This window comes from Antechinus flavipes, chromosome 1 (genome assembly GCF_016432865.1).
Source record: "Antechinus flavipes isolate AdamAnt ecotype Samford, QLD, Australia chromosome 1, AdamAnt_v2, whole genome shotgun sequence".
In the NCBI taxonomy this organism is placed as follows: Eukaryota; Metazoa; Chordata; class Mammalia; order Dasyuromorphia; family Dasyuridae; genus Antechinus; species Antechinus flavipes.
In genome coordinates this window covers 238,028,014-238,048,148 of record NC_067398.1, presented here as the reverse complement: position 1 = coordinate 238,048,148, position 20,135 = coordinate 238,028,014, and the positions used below count along the sequence as shown (strand labels likewise).

General features: G+C 33.3%; 1 protein-coding gene across 2 annotated transcripts in view; it reads left to right on the top strand.

The window, feature by feature from the left end:
* Positions 1 to 20,135, top strand: part of LOC127562589 (aldehyde dehydrogenase 1A1-like) — a 136,029-nt gene that overhangs the window by 25,608 nt on the left and 90,286 nt on the right. Inside the window, exons 8-12 of one of the 2 annotated variants that reach the window (XM_051998456.1) lie at positions 1,022 to 1,124; positions 2,138 to 2,322; positions 7,055 to 7,219; positions 12,971 to 13,128; positions 15,406 to 15,480. The exons of the other annotated variant lie outside the window; for it this stretch is intronic. Of the exons in view, the coding sequence (XP_051854416.1) occupies positions 1,022 to 1,124; positions 2,138 to 2,322; positions 7,055 to 7,219; positions 12,971 to 13,128; positions 15,406 to 15,480 (686 nt within the window). The remainder of the gene's footprint in view (positions 1 to 1,021; positions 1,125 to 2,137; positions 2,323 to 7,054; positions 7,220 to 12,970; positions 13,129 to 15,405; positions 15,481 to 20,135) is intronic. 2 annotated transcript variants of the gene reach the window in all.

The window sequence follows — 20,135 nt, the reverse complement described above, 5'->3', positions numbered from 1 at the left end:
TTTCAAAGCTTTATGGTATTTATTCGTCAGACTCACTAGATGCTAAAATTACAATACCTGATATTTGCATAATACATGTAAAGTTCATGCCATGCTTTACATAAATTATCTCAGTTACCCCTTACATAAATCCTGTCAGGAAGTTACTACAGAGTTTTATAGAGAAGGGAAACTTATCCTTTGAAAAGTTGAATATATTGGTACTTCAGATAATAGCAATCTTGGCAAGTAACAGTTAACAAAGCAGCACTTGGGGACATCTAATATTTTGCCCACTTACATATTTGAAAATCTATATCAGAGGTCAATAGGATGGTTTTCTGAATCACATTAAACAAAGTTGTAATATCTCTGTTTCATTCTCACTTCCAACATCTATTACCTAGTCAGTTTAGTATCATTGAGGATCAGAAATGTACCATTAATTCTAGTTTAAATTATATATACTAAAATGTTATGTAATAGGAGAGGATGCTGACTGCTTAGTAATCAATGTTCACTAAAAAAAAAATTAGCCCTATTGAGGACTTTTGAAATAAAAAAGGAAATATGTAATTTAGGGAAATGATGATTCCTTGTCTTAAGTAAGAAAATTATGTAGAGAATAGGGAAATTGGCATTTTGTGAGGTTTCTGTTTTCTTACACCAAAGTTAAGTTTGGAAAACAACTTGCTGAATGTTAACCATTACAAAAGAAACTGTTTGTGACTTTTAAACAGCAAAATAAAATATAGAAATAGTTGACTGCAAGCAAAAGATATCTCCAAATGTTTCCTTCAATTTTGCTCCCCTACTGTGTGTTAGTGAAAAGGAGATGTGAATAGTAAACCTAGAGAATAAAGGAGATGATAGTATCATAAAATTTCCATACAGAGAACGATTTCAGAAATCCTTTAGTCCAGTTCCCCATCTGAGTAAATTTAAAAAAAAAATTAAATGAGGAAACATTATGAAATGCCCAGGATTTAGAAACCCAAGGACTATGGATGGGAACCAACTTTTTCTTTATGTTTTCTTTCAGGTTGGCCTCCTAATTAAAGAGGCTGCTGGGAAAAGCAACTTGAAGAGGGTTTCATTGGAGCTCGGGGGAAAGAGCCCTTGCATTGTATTTGCTGATGCTGACAGTTAGTATAATTAATATTTTCACATTTCTTTTACTTTTATTATGTCTCAGAGTAATCTTTGATCAATATTCTACAATAAGCTAAATTATTTCTAGCTAGATCATTCAGATGTTGTTTTGGTTTGGGGTTTTTTGTTTATTTTTGTTTTTTTCAAATCAATGAACATTTCTCTTCCTTAATCCTTTCTGTGTGCAAAGCATTTTGATGGTTTGGTACTAAATCACCAAAACATTCTCTCCCTTCAAAGGACTTACATTCTATCTCAATCACTATAAGAATAAAACAGGCAAAAATTTTACTTATGGAAGATAATCAACTGAACCAAACTAAAAAGCATCGAGTTATGCTTCAGTTGTCTTACGGTCTTATAAAACTAAAAGCATCCTGCTTGTCCTTTGCTATAGCACAATTATTTTTAATTACAATCATTTGCCACAACTTGTTCAGTCACTCCCCAATTAATGGATATCCTCTCAATTTCCAGTTCTTAACCACCACAAAAAAAATGCTGCTATAAATACCCTTGTACAAATAGGTCCTTCCTCCCCCTTGTTTTATCTCTTTGAGATAGATACAGCCCCAACAGTGGTATTGCTAGCTCAGAGTATATACATAATTAAGTAGCCCTTTGGCCATATTGTGGACCCACTTTTTTGAAGCATTGTGCAAGTTTCTTTCTGGGGAGCAAGATCAAAAGATTGTAAGTGAAATGGAAAACTGTGGATTCTATTCTAGTTGTCTCTTTTACTGTTGCCAGAGAGCAATTACTTGAGTCTTTTATAAGTGATATTTTGAGTCTTGGAGACTTGTACAGTCATTTCAGCTTTTTTCTCACTTAGATTCAATGCACTCCCCAAAACAAATATTCAGTGTCAATGAAGTCCTAAGAGAAATGTAGGCTATCTACTATTTATTTTAAGGATGAAAGATACTTCCTTTTCTCTTGAGAAAAAAAAAATCATCTTTTGGAAATGGGTTCTTTTTGACTAACCTCGGTGATGTTTCCTTTACAGTGGATAATGCTGTGGAAACTGCACACCAGGGTTTGTTCTTCCACCAGGGCCAGTGCTGCACTGCAGCATCAAGGCTTTTTGTGGAAGAATCTATTTACGATGAGTTTGTGAAGAGGAGTGTAGAACGTGCCAAGAAATACACACTGGGGAATCCTCTGAACCCGGGAGTACAGCAAGGCCCTCAGGTTGGTAATAAAGGAATACACAAAGAATAAAATAGAAAACAAATCAATCGAGGGAAAGAAGTTTGTCTCTATGGCCTTTTTCTGGATCCAGAAGGAACTAAGTATGATGCTAATATTTCTTGTTTACCTGGACAAGATTGAAACAGATTGGAAAGATGTGCACAGGCAGGATTTCCCAAGTTGGGGCAGGAAACAAAACTTCCTTTTCCCAGGTAGTAGGCAGGCTTCAAGTGCTGTATAAATACTATTGTTGTTATTATTATTATTATTATTTCTCCTCCTGTAATCTCAGGGTATGGGCTGGCAGCATGTATTTGCATATCTTCTCCTCTATGCAATTTCACCTGAAGATCTCAGCAGCTGCTTTGGGTTTATTTATTTTCTCTGTGCTGTTGATTGTCAGTTCTACTTTTCTAGCCCAAATTTCCCTCCTAATTACCAGATTCACACATCCAGCTGCATTTTAGACTTCTCAAACTGGATGTTTCTTAGACATTTAAAACTCACCATCTCCAAAACTTCTACTTCCCACCAATTCTCCCTCTTCTGAATTTCTTTATTATTTTCTAGGACCTCCTAATCCTCCCAGTCACCCAGACTCAAAACCTAGGTATCATTCCCAACTCCTCATTTTCTTTCATCCACCATATTCAATGTGTTATTAATTTCATCTTCCTAATATCTCTCCGATATACTCCTTTTTCTTCTTTGACACTGCCATCACCCTGGTACGGACCTTCATCTCATTCCTGGACTGCTACTTTCCTTCTTTCTCAGGTTTTTCCTGACTTTTGTCCATCCTCTACTCATCTCTCAGATTAATCTTTCTAAAATTCATATTTCATCAAATCATATCTCTACTTAGTAAACTGCAGTGATGCTCTATTACTTCCAGGTTCAAATATAAAATCCTATACTTTTAGACCTTAATCCCTAAAAAATAATGAAATTTTAAAATTGTGTTATTCATTTAACCAAGAAGTAAGCTGAGACAAAAAAAAATTAAATACCCCAGTACTTCACACAATTTAAACCTTTTATTCTCCATAAGGGAAAGAACTAATGAAGATACTTAATTTACTTGAAATATTTGACCTGTTTTTTTCATTTCCCAATTGATTGGGTCAGCTCTTAATTCTCTTTTTATATGATATATAAACAAAAGATAAATGTTTGATAGCTTTGTTATAATCTGACTGCAAGAAATTATCAGAGGTGATTCACTGTGAACTTATCAAACAATAAATTTAAGTCATTAAGAGCTGGGTAAAGTATCCTCTAAGCATAGCTTCTAACCAGGGTCAGGCTAGTTTCTTTGAGCAGCATGGGGATTTAAAAAAAAAAACAAACCTTTTCAAAAAAATTTTTTACCAGGGATAGAAGACATAGAAGTGGACAGAACAAAATGAGGACTCAACCTTCAATAAAAAAAAAAATCTAATTTTAGTTGGTTTGCTGAATTGAGGTCCAAGGCATTCTCAACTTTCTTCATCATCTTTTCTTATTTCTTCCTTCAAAATAATCTCAATTCCACTTTGATTTCTCTCATTCCATATGCTTCCATTGGGAATCCCATTCTACCTTCTTCCTCTAACTTTAACCAGTTCCTATGATGTGTCCCATAGCAGTAATTTGTTTAATAATGCTAATATGCTTTCAATGTTGGTGAGTCCTAGGAAAGGCATTTCTTAGCTTTCTACATAAATGTCTCACACTAAATTACATACAAGCCACTGACCTCCATCAGCAGGGGAAGTTTCTTTACTAAGAGTTCCTTAAACTCCCTACATCAAACCAAAACTATAATTGCCAGGAAGTAAGGATCCTAATTATCATGAATCAATCAATAAAATGAATGTTTTATTGGAAACATCTAATGCTACAGTATTATGCTAGGTAATATGAAATATAAAAGACATATAGAGGAAGGGAAAGGAATAAATACTTATATGTCACTTACCATATGCCAGACAAGTGCTAAGTCTAACCCCCTCATTTTACTTGTTAGAAGCTTGTGTACTTTATCCAAGGTCACACAAGTATTAAGTGGCAGAGATGAGATTTGAACTCTGGTCTTTTGACTCTAAATCCAATGTTCTCTACTTCCTGTCCTCAAGAAACTCAAGGAACCTTGAGTCTACTTTAGAAAAGGAAAAGATCAATGCGGGCTGTCATTTTCAGTCATACCTGATTCTTTGTGACTACATTTGGAGCTTTCTTGGCAGGAATACTGGAAGGATTTGCTATTTCCTTCCTCAGCTTATTTTTACAGATGGAGAACTAAAGCAAAGAATTAAGCAATTTAGAGTCACACGGCTAGTGTCTGAGGCCAAATTTGAACTCATGAACTTGAACTCAGTCTTCCTGGCTATAGCACCAGAACTCTAGATGCAGTTTAGGAAATGGAGGAACAGAAATGACATGTTTTTAAAAAGTACTGGGTTTGATTCCTATTTCTGCTTCTTAGTACCTGCATGCCTTGGATCTACCATATATAATTTGAACCTCAGTTTTCTCATCCACAAAATCAGTACATTTGTCATAAAATCACAGGTGCAGAATAGAAAAAGACCTTAACATTTATCAGTACAGTCCCAGTTGATGAAGCTGAGGCCTACCAAACTTAAGTGATCTGTCCAGTGTCACAGTTAGAAAATATATAACCTTAGCAAGTGCTAGATGAAATCTCAGGTTTGTCAAGCTCCAGATCTATGATCACATCATCCTGCTCATTGATTGTACAGTGATGAGTTGGAAAATGGGACACTTGAGATCAGTGCAACTTAGGATGTTGATCTGCACATCATTATACTGTGGGTGTCAGAAGAGAATGGGAAAGCTGTTCCCGGATCCATAGATAGGAGAATTCTTTTCCCAGCCAGACCCATGAGTACAAACTAGATTGGCTCACTTGCACTTTACTAGAGTGAAATGAACTATACACTGAAAAAAATCTGTTGATAATAATAAACAAGATAAATGAAAAAAAGCAAAAATCTTAAGTGTTTATTGTTAAGTTGCAGTGAAGAAAATAGAGCAGACACTATTTCATTTGTAACTCCAGATCTTAGTACATAGTAGAGAAGGAATAGGCATTAAACCTGGGATTTCAATGGTATAAAGCAGAGGTGTCAAACTCTCAGCCAGCAGGTCACAAACAATCTGCAAAACTCCCTTGTGTGGTCAGAAATAGATGAAAATGTATATGGGAAATATTTAGCAAAACAAATAAAAATACAGTGCAATGTGGATAATGTCTATTTGTGGTTTTCTAAGTAAACATGAGGCTTGCAATGGTTAGTTTCTATTTGAGTTTGATGGAACTGGAAAACTCCCTGGTTACAAATGGTCAGCACTTTCTTTATAATAGTCTTGTGTGTGTGTGTGTGTGTGTGTGTGTGTGTGTGTATAACTGTTAGTTTTTTATATATATGTATAAACAGTTGCCTAGAGCACTAATATTTTAAGTGATTTACTTGATCATCAGCCTTCTTGATTTTAAAGTAAGCTAACTATTATGCCATACTGCCTCTTAGTGACATATAAGTGCTTGTTGATGGATTGATTGGTTGATTGGATAAAATGGTTCTCTTGAAAACTAACTTTGAACTTAAAAGCACTTTTCTTAGAACACCTTATGAACAAGTTATCCCGTTTTTAGGATGAAAAAACTAAAACTAATTAAGGTCAAGTGAATACCTTACAGTTAACCAAATTAGTAGTAGCGCTAGAATTTGATCTGAGTCTTCTGACTCCAAATTCAGTCTTGTTTCTCCTACATAATACTTTTTTTTTTATTTTGTCACCCTTTTCCCCCTAAACATATACATAAATAATTGGGAACTCTTAAAACCTCTGGTTTACTTAGGTAATTTGATTTTTTTCTTTGTATAAAAATAAATGTTGAAACACTGAACAAAAAAAATCTGAACATTTATCAAATTCTTTTTATTTAGATTAACTTCAATGGCCCAAAATGATGTCAAGAGATAGTTACCCAGAGAAAATGCTTAGAGACAATAATTATGTTTATATTTTGTTGGCTATCACCTAGTAATTGGCCTGAGAAAACTAGTCTTCCCAGTCTAAACTACCAGGTTAAATTTTTCTTGATGAATTTTGCCTTAAATTTTATTGATTTCAGGAGAGAATGTGAATTTATTGGGAACAAATAGCCTTCTAAATTGTAGGCCTAGTTCTACATGACGAAATTTTTTTAACCAAATAAAAGTAAACCAAGATTAGAGTTTTTCCTTAGTTTTTAAAAACATATTAAAATGGATTTTGATTGAATTATAATTGAACAAAATTATATTATTTTGTTTCTCCAAGGCTCCTAGTACAAGATGGTTTAGAATTTATTACATTTATATGAATACATTCTAAAGTAATTGAAGAACAGTCATATAAAGATGGTTTAAGAGGGGACATCTTTTTGTCTTTATTTTATCCAGATGTCAAAAATTCATTTAAATTAACTAGGCATAAGATATTTCAACACAAATATTTTAGTAACAAAAATAACTTACATTGATGTAATACTTTAAGATTTGCAAATAGAGAGTTTAAAAAAACACTAATGTTCAGGTCAAGGAAGCTATTTAGATATGGCATTTGCAATATTTAACTATTTTCTGTTTGGGTTTTTTTAAATCACAAATTGAAGGAAACTATTTGTTTTTCTTTCTGCTCTGTTATCCCTCCCTTTCCTGCCCTTCATATTTTCATGTAGATTGATAAAGAGCAGCATCAAAAAATACTTGACCTCATTGAGAGTGGGAAGAAGGAAGGAGCCAAATTGGAATGTGGAGGAGGACCATGGGGAGATAAAGGTTACTTTATCCAGCCCACAGTTTTCTCCAATGTTACTGATGAGATGCGTATCGCCAAAGAAGAGGTAAAAAATTTAGTTCAATTCTGTTCCTTCAGTTATTATTACTATTATTTTTTTTGGTCCACCCACTTGTACACAAAGTGTCCATTTTCAAGATACAACTGGTTGAATAACTTTCCCAATAGAATCTAATCTTCTCCTGTATTTTACCTAACCTGGCTTGTCTTACTGATAAAATTATAGCTATTGTCATCTAGGCTAAGGAATATTGAACACTTCAGTCATCTGATAATAATTACTAAATATCATATGGCAGTTTCAAACTATATTATGCCTAAATTATCTTGCAGATGACTAAGCCATCTGAAACAAATTATTTATTGTAGTAATGTCTGGAGAGAGAAAGAATTCATAGCATCTATGAACATTTTCATCATCCTGACTATACTTGTATTCAACTCAAGTTTCAGCTTCATTTTCAATCTAATTCCCTTATTCCATCAAATAACAATAATGATAATTGCTAGCATTTAGATAATAGTCTAAGGATTACAGAGTGCCATATTTGTGTCTATCTATAGATATATAGCTATAGATAGATATATGCCACTCTGTATATATGTGTGTATACACATACACACACATATATTTATGTATACATATATAATTTAGCACAAATGTAGAGTATTATGAAGTTTAAAAAGTTGGAGAAAATTTCTGGGTAATCATTTTATTAATAATGCTAGCATATTACCAATGAAATGGGCCAGTGCCTCTCTCCAATGCCCAAGATAATCATGGCAGTGAACTCACAGTTACCATGCTCTTGGAATAACTGATGTTCCTAAAGATTACAATTACTTCTGATTGGTTAACAATTAAAGAGAATTAATATTACAATGAGAGGTGGACCTATTGTAATGAAGGGTTGTAATTTTAATTATGTCTTGCCTTGGGGAATCTAATCAAAGAATGTATCCCCAACCTATTCCTGTGTAAAACAGAGTTTCTTAAACTTTTTCCAGTTACAACTCCTTTTCACCTAAGAAATGTTTTAGCAACCGCAGATTGTATAAATATAAATATGAAATATGAAATCAATAGATATATAAAATAGTTATACAAATCAAATATTTATTGATAATAAATCATAAAGAAATTTATTCTAAAATAATTCTTGGTTAAACATAATTTTACCATTTATTAAAGGTAAAAGCAATTTTGCATACTAATGAGATGGATGTGCTTATTTATTTTTTACATAAAGAATTAAAACTTGTCAGGATATTTCATACCTTTTTCTGTTGCCAAATTTTTCATGACCTCTTATGGGGCTATGATCCATATTTAAGAAGCTTTGGTGCAGAGCACAATGGTTTCCTCTACTTAAATTCCTTATACAGTTGGGTGATGTCTGAAAAAGATTGAGGAGAAAGTTAATTCAATCTCATTATTATCAAATGAAAACTCTAGGAAAAAACGGAGAAGGGAACTCTAGATCTCCCCAAATCATTGGTTATTAACAATCATTTCAGAACACAGTAATTATATCTTTCTCATAAGATAAAAACAATATTCTTAAAGTTATTAGTTTTCTCCTTTTTAGACTAAGAACATCCTATTTATTTCTCCTTTTTCCCCACAGATCTATTTTTAAATTACCTTATTTGTTGGATCATATTCTTTTTGGGATGATAAATTCATATAGACCTAGAATTGGAAGGGACTTTAACATCTCATTAATTTCCAAATAAAAAAATTGAGGGCTTGAAAGAGTAAACGGCTTGCTCAAGATAACACATAACCAGTGTGTTATAAACCCATAATCTTTTACTCCAAAAGCAATGAATGGTATTTCCACTGAACTACTCTGACCCCTCTCCAGTTTGTTAATATCTTTATATATGGCAGAAACCAAAAGAAAAAAAGCCACTATATTGGACTACAAGAATCTCATTAAAGGATAATATTGCTCCTCAGCCTTAGAATAGAGTAGCTAATGGTAACATCAATATCTTCCAGGTATATGCCAGTGAGACCAGTTGTTAAATGTTCATCTTAAACATTTACATCTTAAAAAAATCCACAAACCTTACATAGTGTGGTTTGATTTGTTGTTTTGTTGACTGACTAAACTTTAAAAAATTATAAAAAAAATTTTAATAGTGCAAAACAAACCTAAAATTAGTAAGGAGTCCTCATTTTCAGAGAACCAGTTTGTCAACATTTCTCAATGTCATGTCCTCATAAAGGACATTTATTTCAAAGAATACTTGAATCTCTAATCTCCTTTTATCCTTTCTCTTTCAAAGATATCATGATATTAAGGATAAATATTTAGGTTCCTAGTCAGAAAAACTTAGTTTTAAAATCTTGATTTGTATACATACTAGTCATAGAAACATGTCACTTACCCAGATTTAGCCAAGTCCATAGAACACATCTATTTAAGTCATATGTAATCTGGCAATAGTCTGATTTTATTGGAGGAAATTCCTAACACTGGTAAAAATCACAGATCCTTTATATATTAGTGTTACTTCACTCACTAGTGGTATTGTCCTTTTGACAGATAAAATAACTGAGGCTTAGTGAATGCATAGTGACTTGTTTGAGATATCGGAGCTGGTTGAGAAAAGTAAGGGAATAGAATTTCAGTGTTTCTGACTTTTATCTATGAAGTCTCTGTATCAGCTCATTCTGCCATTGATGTTCATTTTGCTTCCCTTTCCAACATTCAATCTATATTGCAGCTATCTTCAACTCTTAAAAGCCTATGGCCATGTATAAGTATTTGTTTCTCTTTCAGAGAGGAATAACTTTACTTTGAGAAAATAATTTATCTACTTTTGTTTAAAGAATTATTAAATACCTATGGATTCTTAGTCCATTTTTTTCATGATGCTTTTTGACCAGACATGAATTAAAATGGAAGGTCTGTAGCATAAAATTAACACCTAAAAACATAATATGTTACTCATATTATTTGTTCATGTTTACTATTTTTAGTCTCATTGATAACTTTTTTTTAATACCACACATATCCAATGTTTTTTGAAATCCATTGATTTTATTTTAAATAAAAACAGGCAGAACTGACTAACAAAGACAATATATGCATTTATTAAACATTTATTAAATTTCAAGCACTGTGGCAAATGTTAAGCATAGAAATACAAACAAGCAATATTTTAGTTGCCATCAAGAAACTTATGTTCTAATGGGAAAGAACAACATATTAAAGAATGTTAAAAGTATACTTGGTGGGGATCCAATACTTATTTGGAAAGAGATGCAGGAAGTAGCATGGATATATAGAGTTCAATAAGTTGGGTCAAAATCCCATCTCTCACAATCAGGGTAGTCAAAGGTTGAGTCCAACTTTTTATTTGAGTGGAGATTGTCATAAAATAGGCTTATAGTAGGGAGACAGCTGCAAAATGTCATGGAGACCTAAGTCCTAGGAAAACAAGATTTCCTCTCTCAAAGCCTTGGCACCCCGTGTTGGAGTTCATACTTTCAATGGGGTGAAAATGATGGGAAAGCCATGATGAAGTGGCTCTTTAGGACCAAGGAATTGAGGACTGAGCAAGGAAACTTGCAACAGGGAAAAGTCTTCAAAATCATTATTGTTCTTTCTTTCCTGAAACCAATTCTCGCACCCCTTGCCATAGGCAAGATTTTGCAATTACCAAGAATCAAGACACTCGTTTAACAAACTCTCCTTAGCCATAATGGAGTGAGAATGCCCATTCTCAGAGCTAAATTTTTCTGGGACATCATGCATCCAGTGTGCAGTGGCGTGGAGAGGGCCTTCAGAGCAATTAGGCAGTAAGTGGCACAAGTTGTTTTTTTGGCAGTGTTAGCTCAGGGAAGAAGGAGGAATCGAGCTCATTCTGTCCATTCCTTTTCATAACAAACTGGAGGAAGTGAATGGAAAAATACACTCAAAGTTTGGCAGGTCAAGTTACAGACAAGTGCCAACCCAAATTAAAGGCATTTCAAGCTGGACCATTCTTTGAGGTTCACAAATATTTGAATAGATTCCCTGTCTCAGTCCACTTCTTTCTCAATGATGTGTTCCAGTTGCTTAGCTCTAGCAGGGAAGTGGGAAATAGCCAAGATAATGCTTCAGAATTGTAATAGGATGCCTGACAGGTAAGTGTCAAGGAAAAACAAAAAACCCAAGTTGATTTCAGTTACTTAAATATCTGTTCTGTTCATTGCTAGAACAAATCTTTTTTTTTTTTTTTACTTCTTAAGAGGTGCAAATATTTGGAAGTCCTAAACAAAAATGTGTGTGTGTTTGCATGCTTTAAAAGGGTAAAATAAAGAGTAATGTCTGAATTATTAACATTTATTAATCACATTTGCTCCTATAACTTAATGTGTGACATCTCCATTTTTTAAAAACCTCTATTTAAGTACATGATTTTTCAACTGAACTCTAAAACCACAAGTAGAGTAGGGAGGAATATCCAGATACGGTAAGATCATAGGACTTATGGGAGGTAGAGCCAGAAACTACCTTAAAAATCATTTAGTCCCTAATTTAGGATGAAGAAAATAGAGACCCAAAGAGAAATGATTTTACTCAGGATCATTTTACTCATAAGCAAAATGATTTCTTTTATTCGGATATCCATTCACTCATTGACCATAGGAGATGAAAGAGAGGAACTGAGTTCTAAACACTTAGTCAACTCCTTCATTTTACCCAAATCTTTTTCTCCATCAGTGTCAAAACATGTCAAGTGACTCCTGGCTACACATAATAGATCATAAAACATGCTCAGTCTGACAAAATATTTATCATTAAATTGGTTCATACCCTGATGAAAACCTTCTTTCAGGTCAGTGTTAGCTTCTGTGACTTGTTTTTGCTAAAGAGTATTAAAGGCTTAGTGCAATTTTAAATTTTGCTAGCAGCTTAAAATTACACCAAAATTTGTATGATATTTAAGTAGGTTTTCATCAAATATTAAAAGCAGGAACCAGAAATTTAAAAAATCCTCACTTCACATTTGACTCCTGATATAAATGCAATAAATTTTAAGTATAAGAGCATAGATATAAAGCAAGAAAAGGCCCTAGAGGTTGTATTCTAATCTCTTCATTTTTACAGAAACGTCAACTGAGACTGAAAAAGGCAAAGTGATTCACACAATATCAAACAGATCCTATGTGGCAGAGCCAACATGAGAAATCATGTCTTCTGATTCTGGCATTCTCTCTAATATACATGGTACCTCCTGACTTGTTTTCTATTAGAAATTTGTTAAATAAGCATTTATCAAATGCTTCTATTTTCCAAATTCTATGCTAGTCATTAGGAAAATAAATATAAATTTAGAGCCAGTCTCTGATCTTGAGGTGCCTACAGTCTAGCTGATAAAATTACTTGCCATAGACATAATTCTGACACATGAGTATGGGAACCATTTTACTCCAAAGTATGTCATGTGTCATTTTAGTAAAACATCTATTCATAAAAAACTTGTCAAGTTCCAGTTCATACCCCAAACTAAAGGGACAAATAAACAAAAACAGTTCCAAACAGCAAAAGCAGGCAAGTTGATTTGATTCATATTTATATGCTTTCCTCCTCTCACCTTCTCTCTCTCCTCCTCTCTCCTTTTCCTTTCCCTCTCTCCCTCCCTTCCTCCCCCCTTCTCTTTCTCTCCTTTTCCCCTCCCTCCTCTCTCTCCCCCCTCTTCTCTCCCTCTCCTTCCTTCTTTCTCTCTTTCCCCGTCTCTCCCTCCCTCTCTTTCCCTCCCTCTTTTTTCCTCTCCTCTCTTTTTTTCAATGGAACAGATTTTTGGACCAGTTCAACAAATTATGAAATTTAAAACTATCGATGAAGTGATCAAAAGAGCCAATAATACCCACTATGGCTTAGCAGCTGGCATTTGCACCAAAGATCTTGATAAAGCTATCACAGTTTCCTCTGCCCTTCAAGCTGGAACAGTCTGGTAAGTCAACCATCATCAATGGGGACTTTAGGAGATTCTATTGCATCTCAAATCACATTGAGAGAAAAACTTGGATATATGGGGGGGGGGAATCTATTTGCCCTTTCAAACTGGGTAGGCTACTGAGATACAGACTTTTTCTGCTTGTTTTTGGAACTACAGCTGCCTCATCTGTAAAATAAAGGGTTATTCTAGATGAAATCCAGGGTCCCTAAAAATACTAAAAAATCCATGGTTCTATTGTTGGCTATCTCATGGATCATTATTCTATCAAAGGTTGATGTAAGTTTTATTGATATTTAGAAAAAGGTCCTTAAGGAAAAACTCATCAGTGTATTGTTAATTTTGGATATTGTTAAATTTCCTACAATTGAACATTTGTTTCTGGACTACACACTAACTTGATTCTTAAACATCATGCACAAATATAGAATCAAACATTTTTCTCCTCTCGTGCTTATTGTGATGACAAACTTAAAATGATAGCCTGTGATAACAGGGTGTGTTGTATGCCTTCCAGATGAAGTAATCAGATTAAATTATTAATTGTACCTTTCTGTTGCGTCCCTAATTAGCCAAGTTGACAATATTGCCATATAGACTACCTATTTTGGCCTTTTTCAGCCAACTTTCTCATGGCATGGTATTTGGGCCCTAACTAATTAGAAGGCTAGGCAAAGAAAATATTATTTAGTAAGCACTTACTTTTATGTTATTATATTGTACTAAATTCTGGAATTAAAAATATAAATTATGTTGTAGAAACTTAGAGTGATTCCTGAGAAGGAAAGAGAACACTAGTCCACAGGCCCAGATTTTGAGTTACTTAAAAACCACGGGCTCTTGACAATTTGTTTTTAAGTATATGCCCGCTCTCTCCAACAGAAACTGAGAACTTTGGTGGGATGTTGACCTAGGTAGTTCAGTGGATAGAATACAGTCTGGAGTCGGAAAGACTTGAATTCAAATGTGACCTCATGTATTTGCAAGCTGTATGACACCAAGCAAATGACTGAAACTCTTTTGACCTCAGCTTAACATTTATGAAATGGGCATAATAGCAGCTACCCTCCCAGGGTTGTTGTAATTAAATTGATCAAATGTTATAATAATTGTAAAATGCTTAGTGCAGTAACTGGCACATGGTAAGTAGTATATGAATGCTAGTTATTATCATTGTCAACATCATTACTATTATTATTACTGTTTTGTTTTTCATGTATTTGCTTTAATATATTGGTATCTCTGATGTTATTGTTAAAATGCATCAATAGGTGCTCTAGAGTTAACATGGTGAATATAGAAAATTTCTCTCTCTTAAAACTTGGTAATATTCCAGATCTTGAGAGAATTTTAATATAACCACATTTGGCAGTCCATTGTGGTAAGAACCTAGACCCTTCAGTAAGAGAACAAGTTAAAATGAGAGAGTCCAGAGAATAAGTAGGTGTCCATATACTCATCTGAGAGGTATGAGATTTTAAGTCTAGGTAACTATGCCTTTACTTGCTGTATTAATAACATCTGTAAATATTCTTTAAGTTTTCATGGCATAGTTTATGAATAATAAAGACTTTCTCTTGTTACTATCCTTTAAAATGCAAAGAAAAATATAAGTTCTTTTTGCTACTTGAGAGTCACACAGGCTGTAAAATGAGTGGTTGGAATATATTCTCCTCATAGAGGGAATACCACATTGATGAAATAGCAATGCCATTGAGTTATTGAAGTATATATAAATTACTTTAAAGTTAATAGCTAAAGGGTTAAATGCTTTCACCTTTTTAGTTCATCTAAACCTAGAAATTTTATACTAATTACTTACTGTGAATCTCCTAGAGAGATAATTTGTCCTCTTGAATAAAGATATGGTCTCTAAATCTTGAAAACCTTGGTAAAAGTGTGCTTCTGACATATACTATCCATAGTTCTGGACAAGTCATTTAATCGAAGTGTCCTGAGGCAATTTAGAATTATAAATTGCAGAGCAGGTGTAGATCTGCTTTGGTAGAGAAATTTTTTTTCACTGATAGTTCTGTATCCCAATGAAATTACGGGTTGGATCCAAAAATCAAAAGAGGTATTTATAAAGTACTTAGCACACACTGCCTGACACAAGGTAAGCCCTTAATAAATATTTATTTGCTTTCCTTTCCCCTCTGTTCCTTCCCTCCACTCCCAAAAAATCAAATTAAATTAACCTCATACATATTAGATATCAAATAATTGCCAATTGAATTAAGCTGAAATATTAGTGTAAAAACTCTCTCTTTGCAGGGTGAATTGCTATTCTGTGGTTTCCCCTCAATCTCCTTTTGGTGGATTCAAGATGTCTGGAAATGGGAGAGAATTGTAAGTAAAGCATTATTTTGTCATTTTATGTGACATATCTACATTATATGTTATTTGAGATTTATCTTCATGACACTACTTGATGTTATTGGTAACTCAGGAATAAATTCAGAATCTCTCTTTTATCATGTGCCCTTCTTCTTTCTAGGAATCTGTTAGCCCAAATAGCTCATTGAATCTTAGATTCTGCAGATTAGTATGAAAAAGAGTATGCAAAATATTTATATTTACATATATATGTATATATCTATACACATTGTTTCTAAACAACAGATAGAAATCGCAATTGAAGTATATGCATTTAAAGAATTATACAACTTATTTTTCTTTAACAACTCATAAGAAAAATATACTAATTTTGACTTTAAAATCAGAGGTTATTTTAACTGTTCAAAACTTCTCTCAGCAACATGTTCCTGAGTTATATAGGATTGGAGCACTGAAGGAACTGATTATATTTCAGTCCAAATTTTCAAAGCATATGGATGAATCTTTAGGGTTAAAACCATACAAAAGGAAACTTCATTTCTGAAAATTCTCTATGTGCTATTATAATTTACCTCAAAAGAGTTTTTCATAAACCATCAATAGCATAACTTTTACTTCTTTCTGAAACTATATTAGACAACTTTTAAAATAAATCACTTACAATATCATTTTAAAATCTCAGCTTTAAATTTGGGAGGTTAGCCACCAAATGTTGAGGTTTGGGAGTGTTGGATCCCAAAAGTATATTAGAGTAACAAGCCAATGTTTCAAGCTACCTCAGGAGAATTTGTAGGCTCAAACTTTCTCCAAATCAAGAGATAAAGATTTTATTATGCTCCTAAGAGTGAGTTAAATCCATATAAGGTTTTCAGTAAAAATAAGGGGTTTTAGCAGTTAACAAGGGAAAAACATTATTAAGGAGAAAGATGATGTAAGGGATGGCAAGTTCCTAATGAACCCTCAACTCCCTGAGGTGGGCTAAATTCTTAAAGAAGTTTTGCAAGGGGGTAATGCCATTTACTGGCAGGCTTACCCTAAAAAATTTTAGAATCCTAAAAAGTTACCCATTGTGACACTTAGCAACTAGACTAACCCTAAAAGGGAGTTAGCAAGTTAGTAAGATATGGAGAATATAGGGGAAATACAACCTCATGGCTTGACATCATAACTTAGCTTTCTGATTGGATTCTGTAACTGTGGGGTTATGATAGTTTTGTTAATATAAAGAATTCAGCTAGGAATTCTACTGAGTTAGGCCTATAATAAGAATCCACTTAAAGGTAACAAAAGGTCTAATCAAAATGTTCACTTACAATCCTATTAGTGTTCTTCTTTGCTTACCTTTAGGAGTAGCTTGACTTCCAGACTGTTTACAGTCATTTAGCTTTTCTCTGTCAATAACCTATCAGGTTATTACTATCAGGGAACTCATCAAATTTATTCAGTTTTTAACTTCTCAGAAATAATTTTATTCTTACAAAAATATTGTTATTATATCAGGCAAATCATATGTGACCAAATACATGTAACTTCCTATTTAGGAACAGATTATTTAAAATGAACTTTCCACTAGTTCCCTGATATCTTCATGAATCGGAGAACACAGATTTTAAGTCTGTAACCTTATTATTTTAATTATAAAAGTTAACTCAGTTAACAATACCAACAGTTATGGTGAATTATATTATGTCTTTGCATAGATTACAGACTTGTTGGAATGAGAGGATGTGTGTGTGTGTATGTATTTACTATATCTTATTGTAATTTATTATTGTTAAATGCAATTTAGAAATTGTCTTCGAGTTTTATCAGCCATTAATAATCTTAGCCACTCGTATCAAAAATGAAAATAATCCCAAGCTATTCTCAGTGAATTATTATTTATTATATCCTTTCAGCAAAGCATAGAGAAGACTTAGAAAGGTTTGAGAATTACATGTCCCAATGCAATTTAAATTAGTAGCTACTGCATATTATTATCCACTGAAGGTTTTGCCCATTTAATGTCACAATGCAGCTTGACATAACACAAAATAAATATCTATACTCCATCAAAAGTAGAATTTTAGCTGACATTCAGAATAACATGCATTTGTAAAAAATTGCTTCCGAGTGTTTCCCCATTTCTCTTTCTCCTACTTTCTCTCTTACATTATCTGCCCCAAGTCTTGGATCTTCTTTTGGGTGTTACTGCCAAGCCGTTGCTGTATACTCTTCAAAATGTTCTTTGGATTAATTGAGTAGTCATGAAATAACAGAATGGCATAGCTTTCCTATAGTTTCTATATCTTAACAATGAAGAGATGGGAGTAGATATACTCTGTAGTCCTCTCCAGTTCTAAAATGATATGATTCTAAGTTCATCACACATGAGAAATCTGAAAAAAACTGAAAATTAAATGGTAAATAAAGCCAACGAACTTAAAGATTAGGATAGGATAGACTAATCATTTCAGAAATAATCACAATTGCACTATTTAGCAACTTCAAGGCACAATGAAATCAATAACAGATAAAAAAGTGCAAAGCATTCCCAACCTATAACAGAAATCTCTTTCTAAACTAAGTAATAGCTTTCAGTAAGTTCTCCAGTAAGAGCTCAAAGAGAAAGAAGTCTCTTGAAATTTTTTGGCTCAAGCTACATATAGTATTGTTGGTTGAATTCCCACAGGATCCAAGCTTGTGACTTTTAACTGATGTGTTTTTTGGAAAATACTAGAAGAGTGTAGGATAACTTCATGATTTTCAAACTTGAAAAAGGACAACTAGTCAGTTGAAATTAAGACCCCTAAATATTCATATATAGTTTTATTTTAAAAACAAAAATAAACAAAAAAAACCCCACTATTCAACCTACATGTATTAGTTCTACAATCTAGGCTTTCATCAAAAACAATATAAGAATAGCATGAAAAGGCTGTAAATATAAGTAGAGTTGTAACCGGATGAGCTTTCATTATCAAAAAAAGAAAAAACCTAAAATAATAGACTTTGCATTGTGTGCTTAGAACACCTAAGAATCAGGAAGGTTTCTATCTAAAAGGCCACATGTTACATCTTAAAATGAACAAAGAGGTTATAGGAAGCAAAAATAGGGAATGATTGCTTTTCAGGAAAATGGGACAACCAGTAAAAAGTTATGAAGATTGAAGATGGAAAGTTGGGTATGAGGAAGAATGGGAAGATCAGTTGGGCTAGAATGCAAAGTACACAATAGGGAATAATATCCAAAGTGTGACTTAGCCCCTTTCTTTCACTAATGTAAACAAGGCAAATAAGTTCTTAGAATGAGTATAAAGTCTTTTAATGTTAATCCTGAGTCATTCATTAGAGGGGATAGATTCAGATTAACTCTATGATTTTGTGGGGAGTTAAGGATATATCTACATAAAGTGTGTCTAATTTTGTTTTGGAGGGAGACTGAATTCACTTCTAAAGAAAAAGTTGGATTTTAATTTTCTGCTGTTTTGTATATAACAACAAATATCAAGAAAATTTTAAGTCTTGTTTGACTTCAAAACATGTTTGTGTATGTACATATCTGTGTGTGTGTGTGTGTGTGTGTGTGTAGAGATACACCCAAATTTTAGAAGTTAGCAAAGGTCTTTTCATGCCAGTCAACAAGATAAACATAATTATGAAATATTGTTGGCTGGCAATAAATGCTTGAGATTTTAATTACCCTGTAAAATTTTTATGGTATTTGCTTTTTAGAAGTATTTATTGCTTCTGGTTTTGCTGTATCCATTTTGTGGATTAGAGGATTAGAAGTTCTCAGTGTTAAATTTGTCAAATGATCACCTTTAATCTCATGATATTTTAACAGTACGTCGATCATAACTGTAATATACTTTTAGAGTACTATAAAGATAAACTCCCTGTACACTATTTACTTGTTTTTGGAATCCCATCTCCCCTTGAGATATAACTAGTGGGTAGAACTTTGTATCAGGTGTCAATTGGCAAATAAAGGCATATTTACTTTCCCCATGTTGTAAATGATCCCATGCTCTCTGGCTCACTGGTTGCAAGCCTGCATTTCGTCAGGAATTTGGAGGTGGAAAGTAAGCTCTGGGAGAAAGAACAGACTCACGGCTCTTATAGCACAAACAGGGGCTTTGACCACTGAAAGTGCATGATTGACTCTCCATATGCTAGGTCCCTCTCCTTTCCAGTTGTCCTCTGCACTATGTTGCTCTCTCATTTCTTGTCGTAGTCTCCATCCTCTAACAGTTACTTGTGTAACTGGATATTCCCCTGTATTTGACTTTGGAAATATTTCCTAAAACTTCAGCCCTGTGTCTGATGAACCTGTGTTACTTAACTATAATATGAAAACTAGTGTTAAACTTGCAATTTCTAAAACAAGGTAGCTGGGCATCCAAAAAAGCTATAACTTTTTACATGACTTTATAGTAAAGTCATTAATATAACTTAAAGTGCTTCTACATAGTACATTAGCATATAATATACATATATATAGTATATTAGTACATAAGTACATTGATTCTATTTTTAATGTTTCTGAGAAGTTAAAATGCTCCTGAGGGCATTAATTCTAACATTTTGTGAAGGTTCAATAGTTGGTATTTTGTGATTATGGAGAATTCTCAAATATAAAAATACCTTCTACTGATACAGATCAGCAACTCATTATTAATTTATAT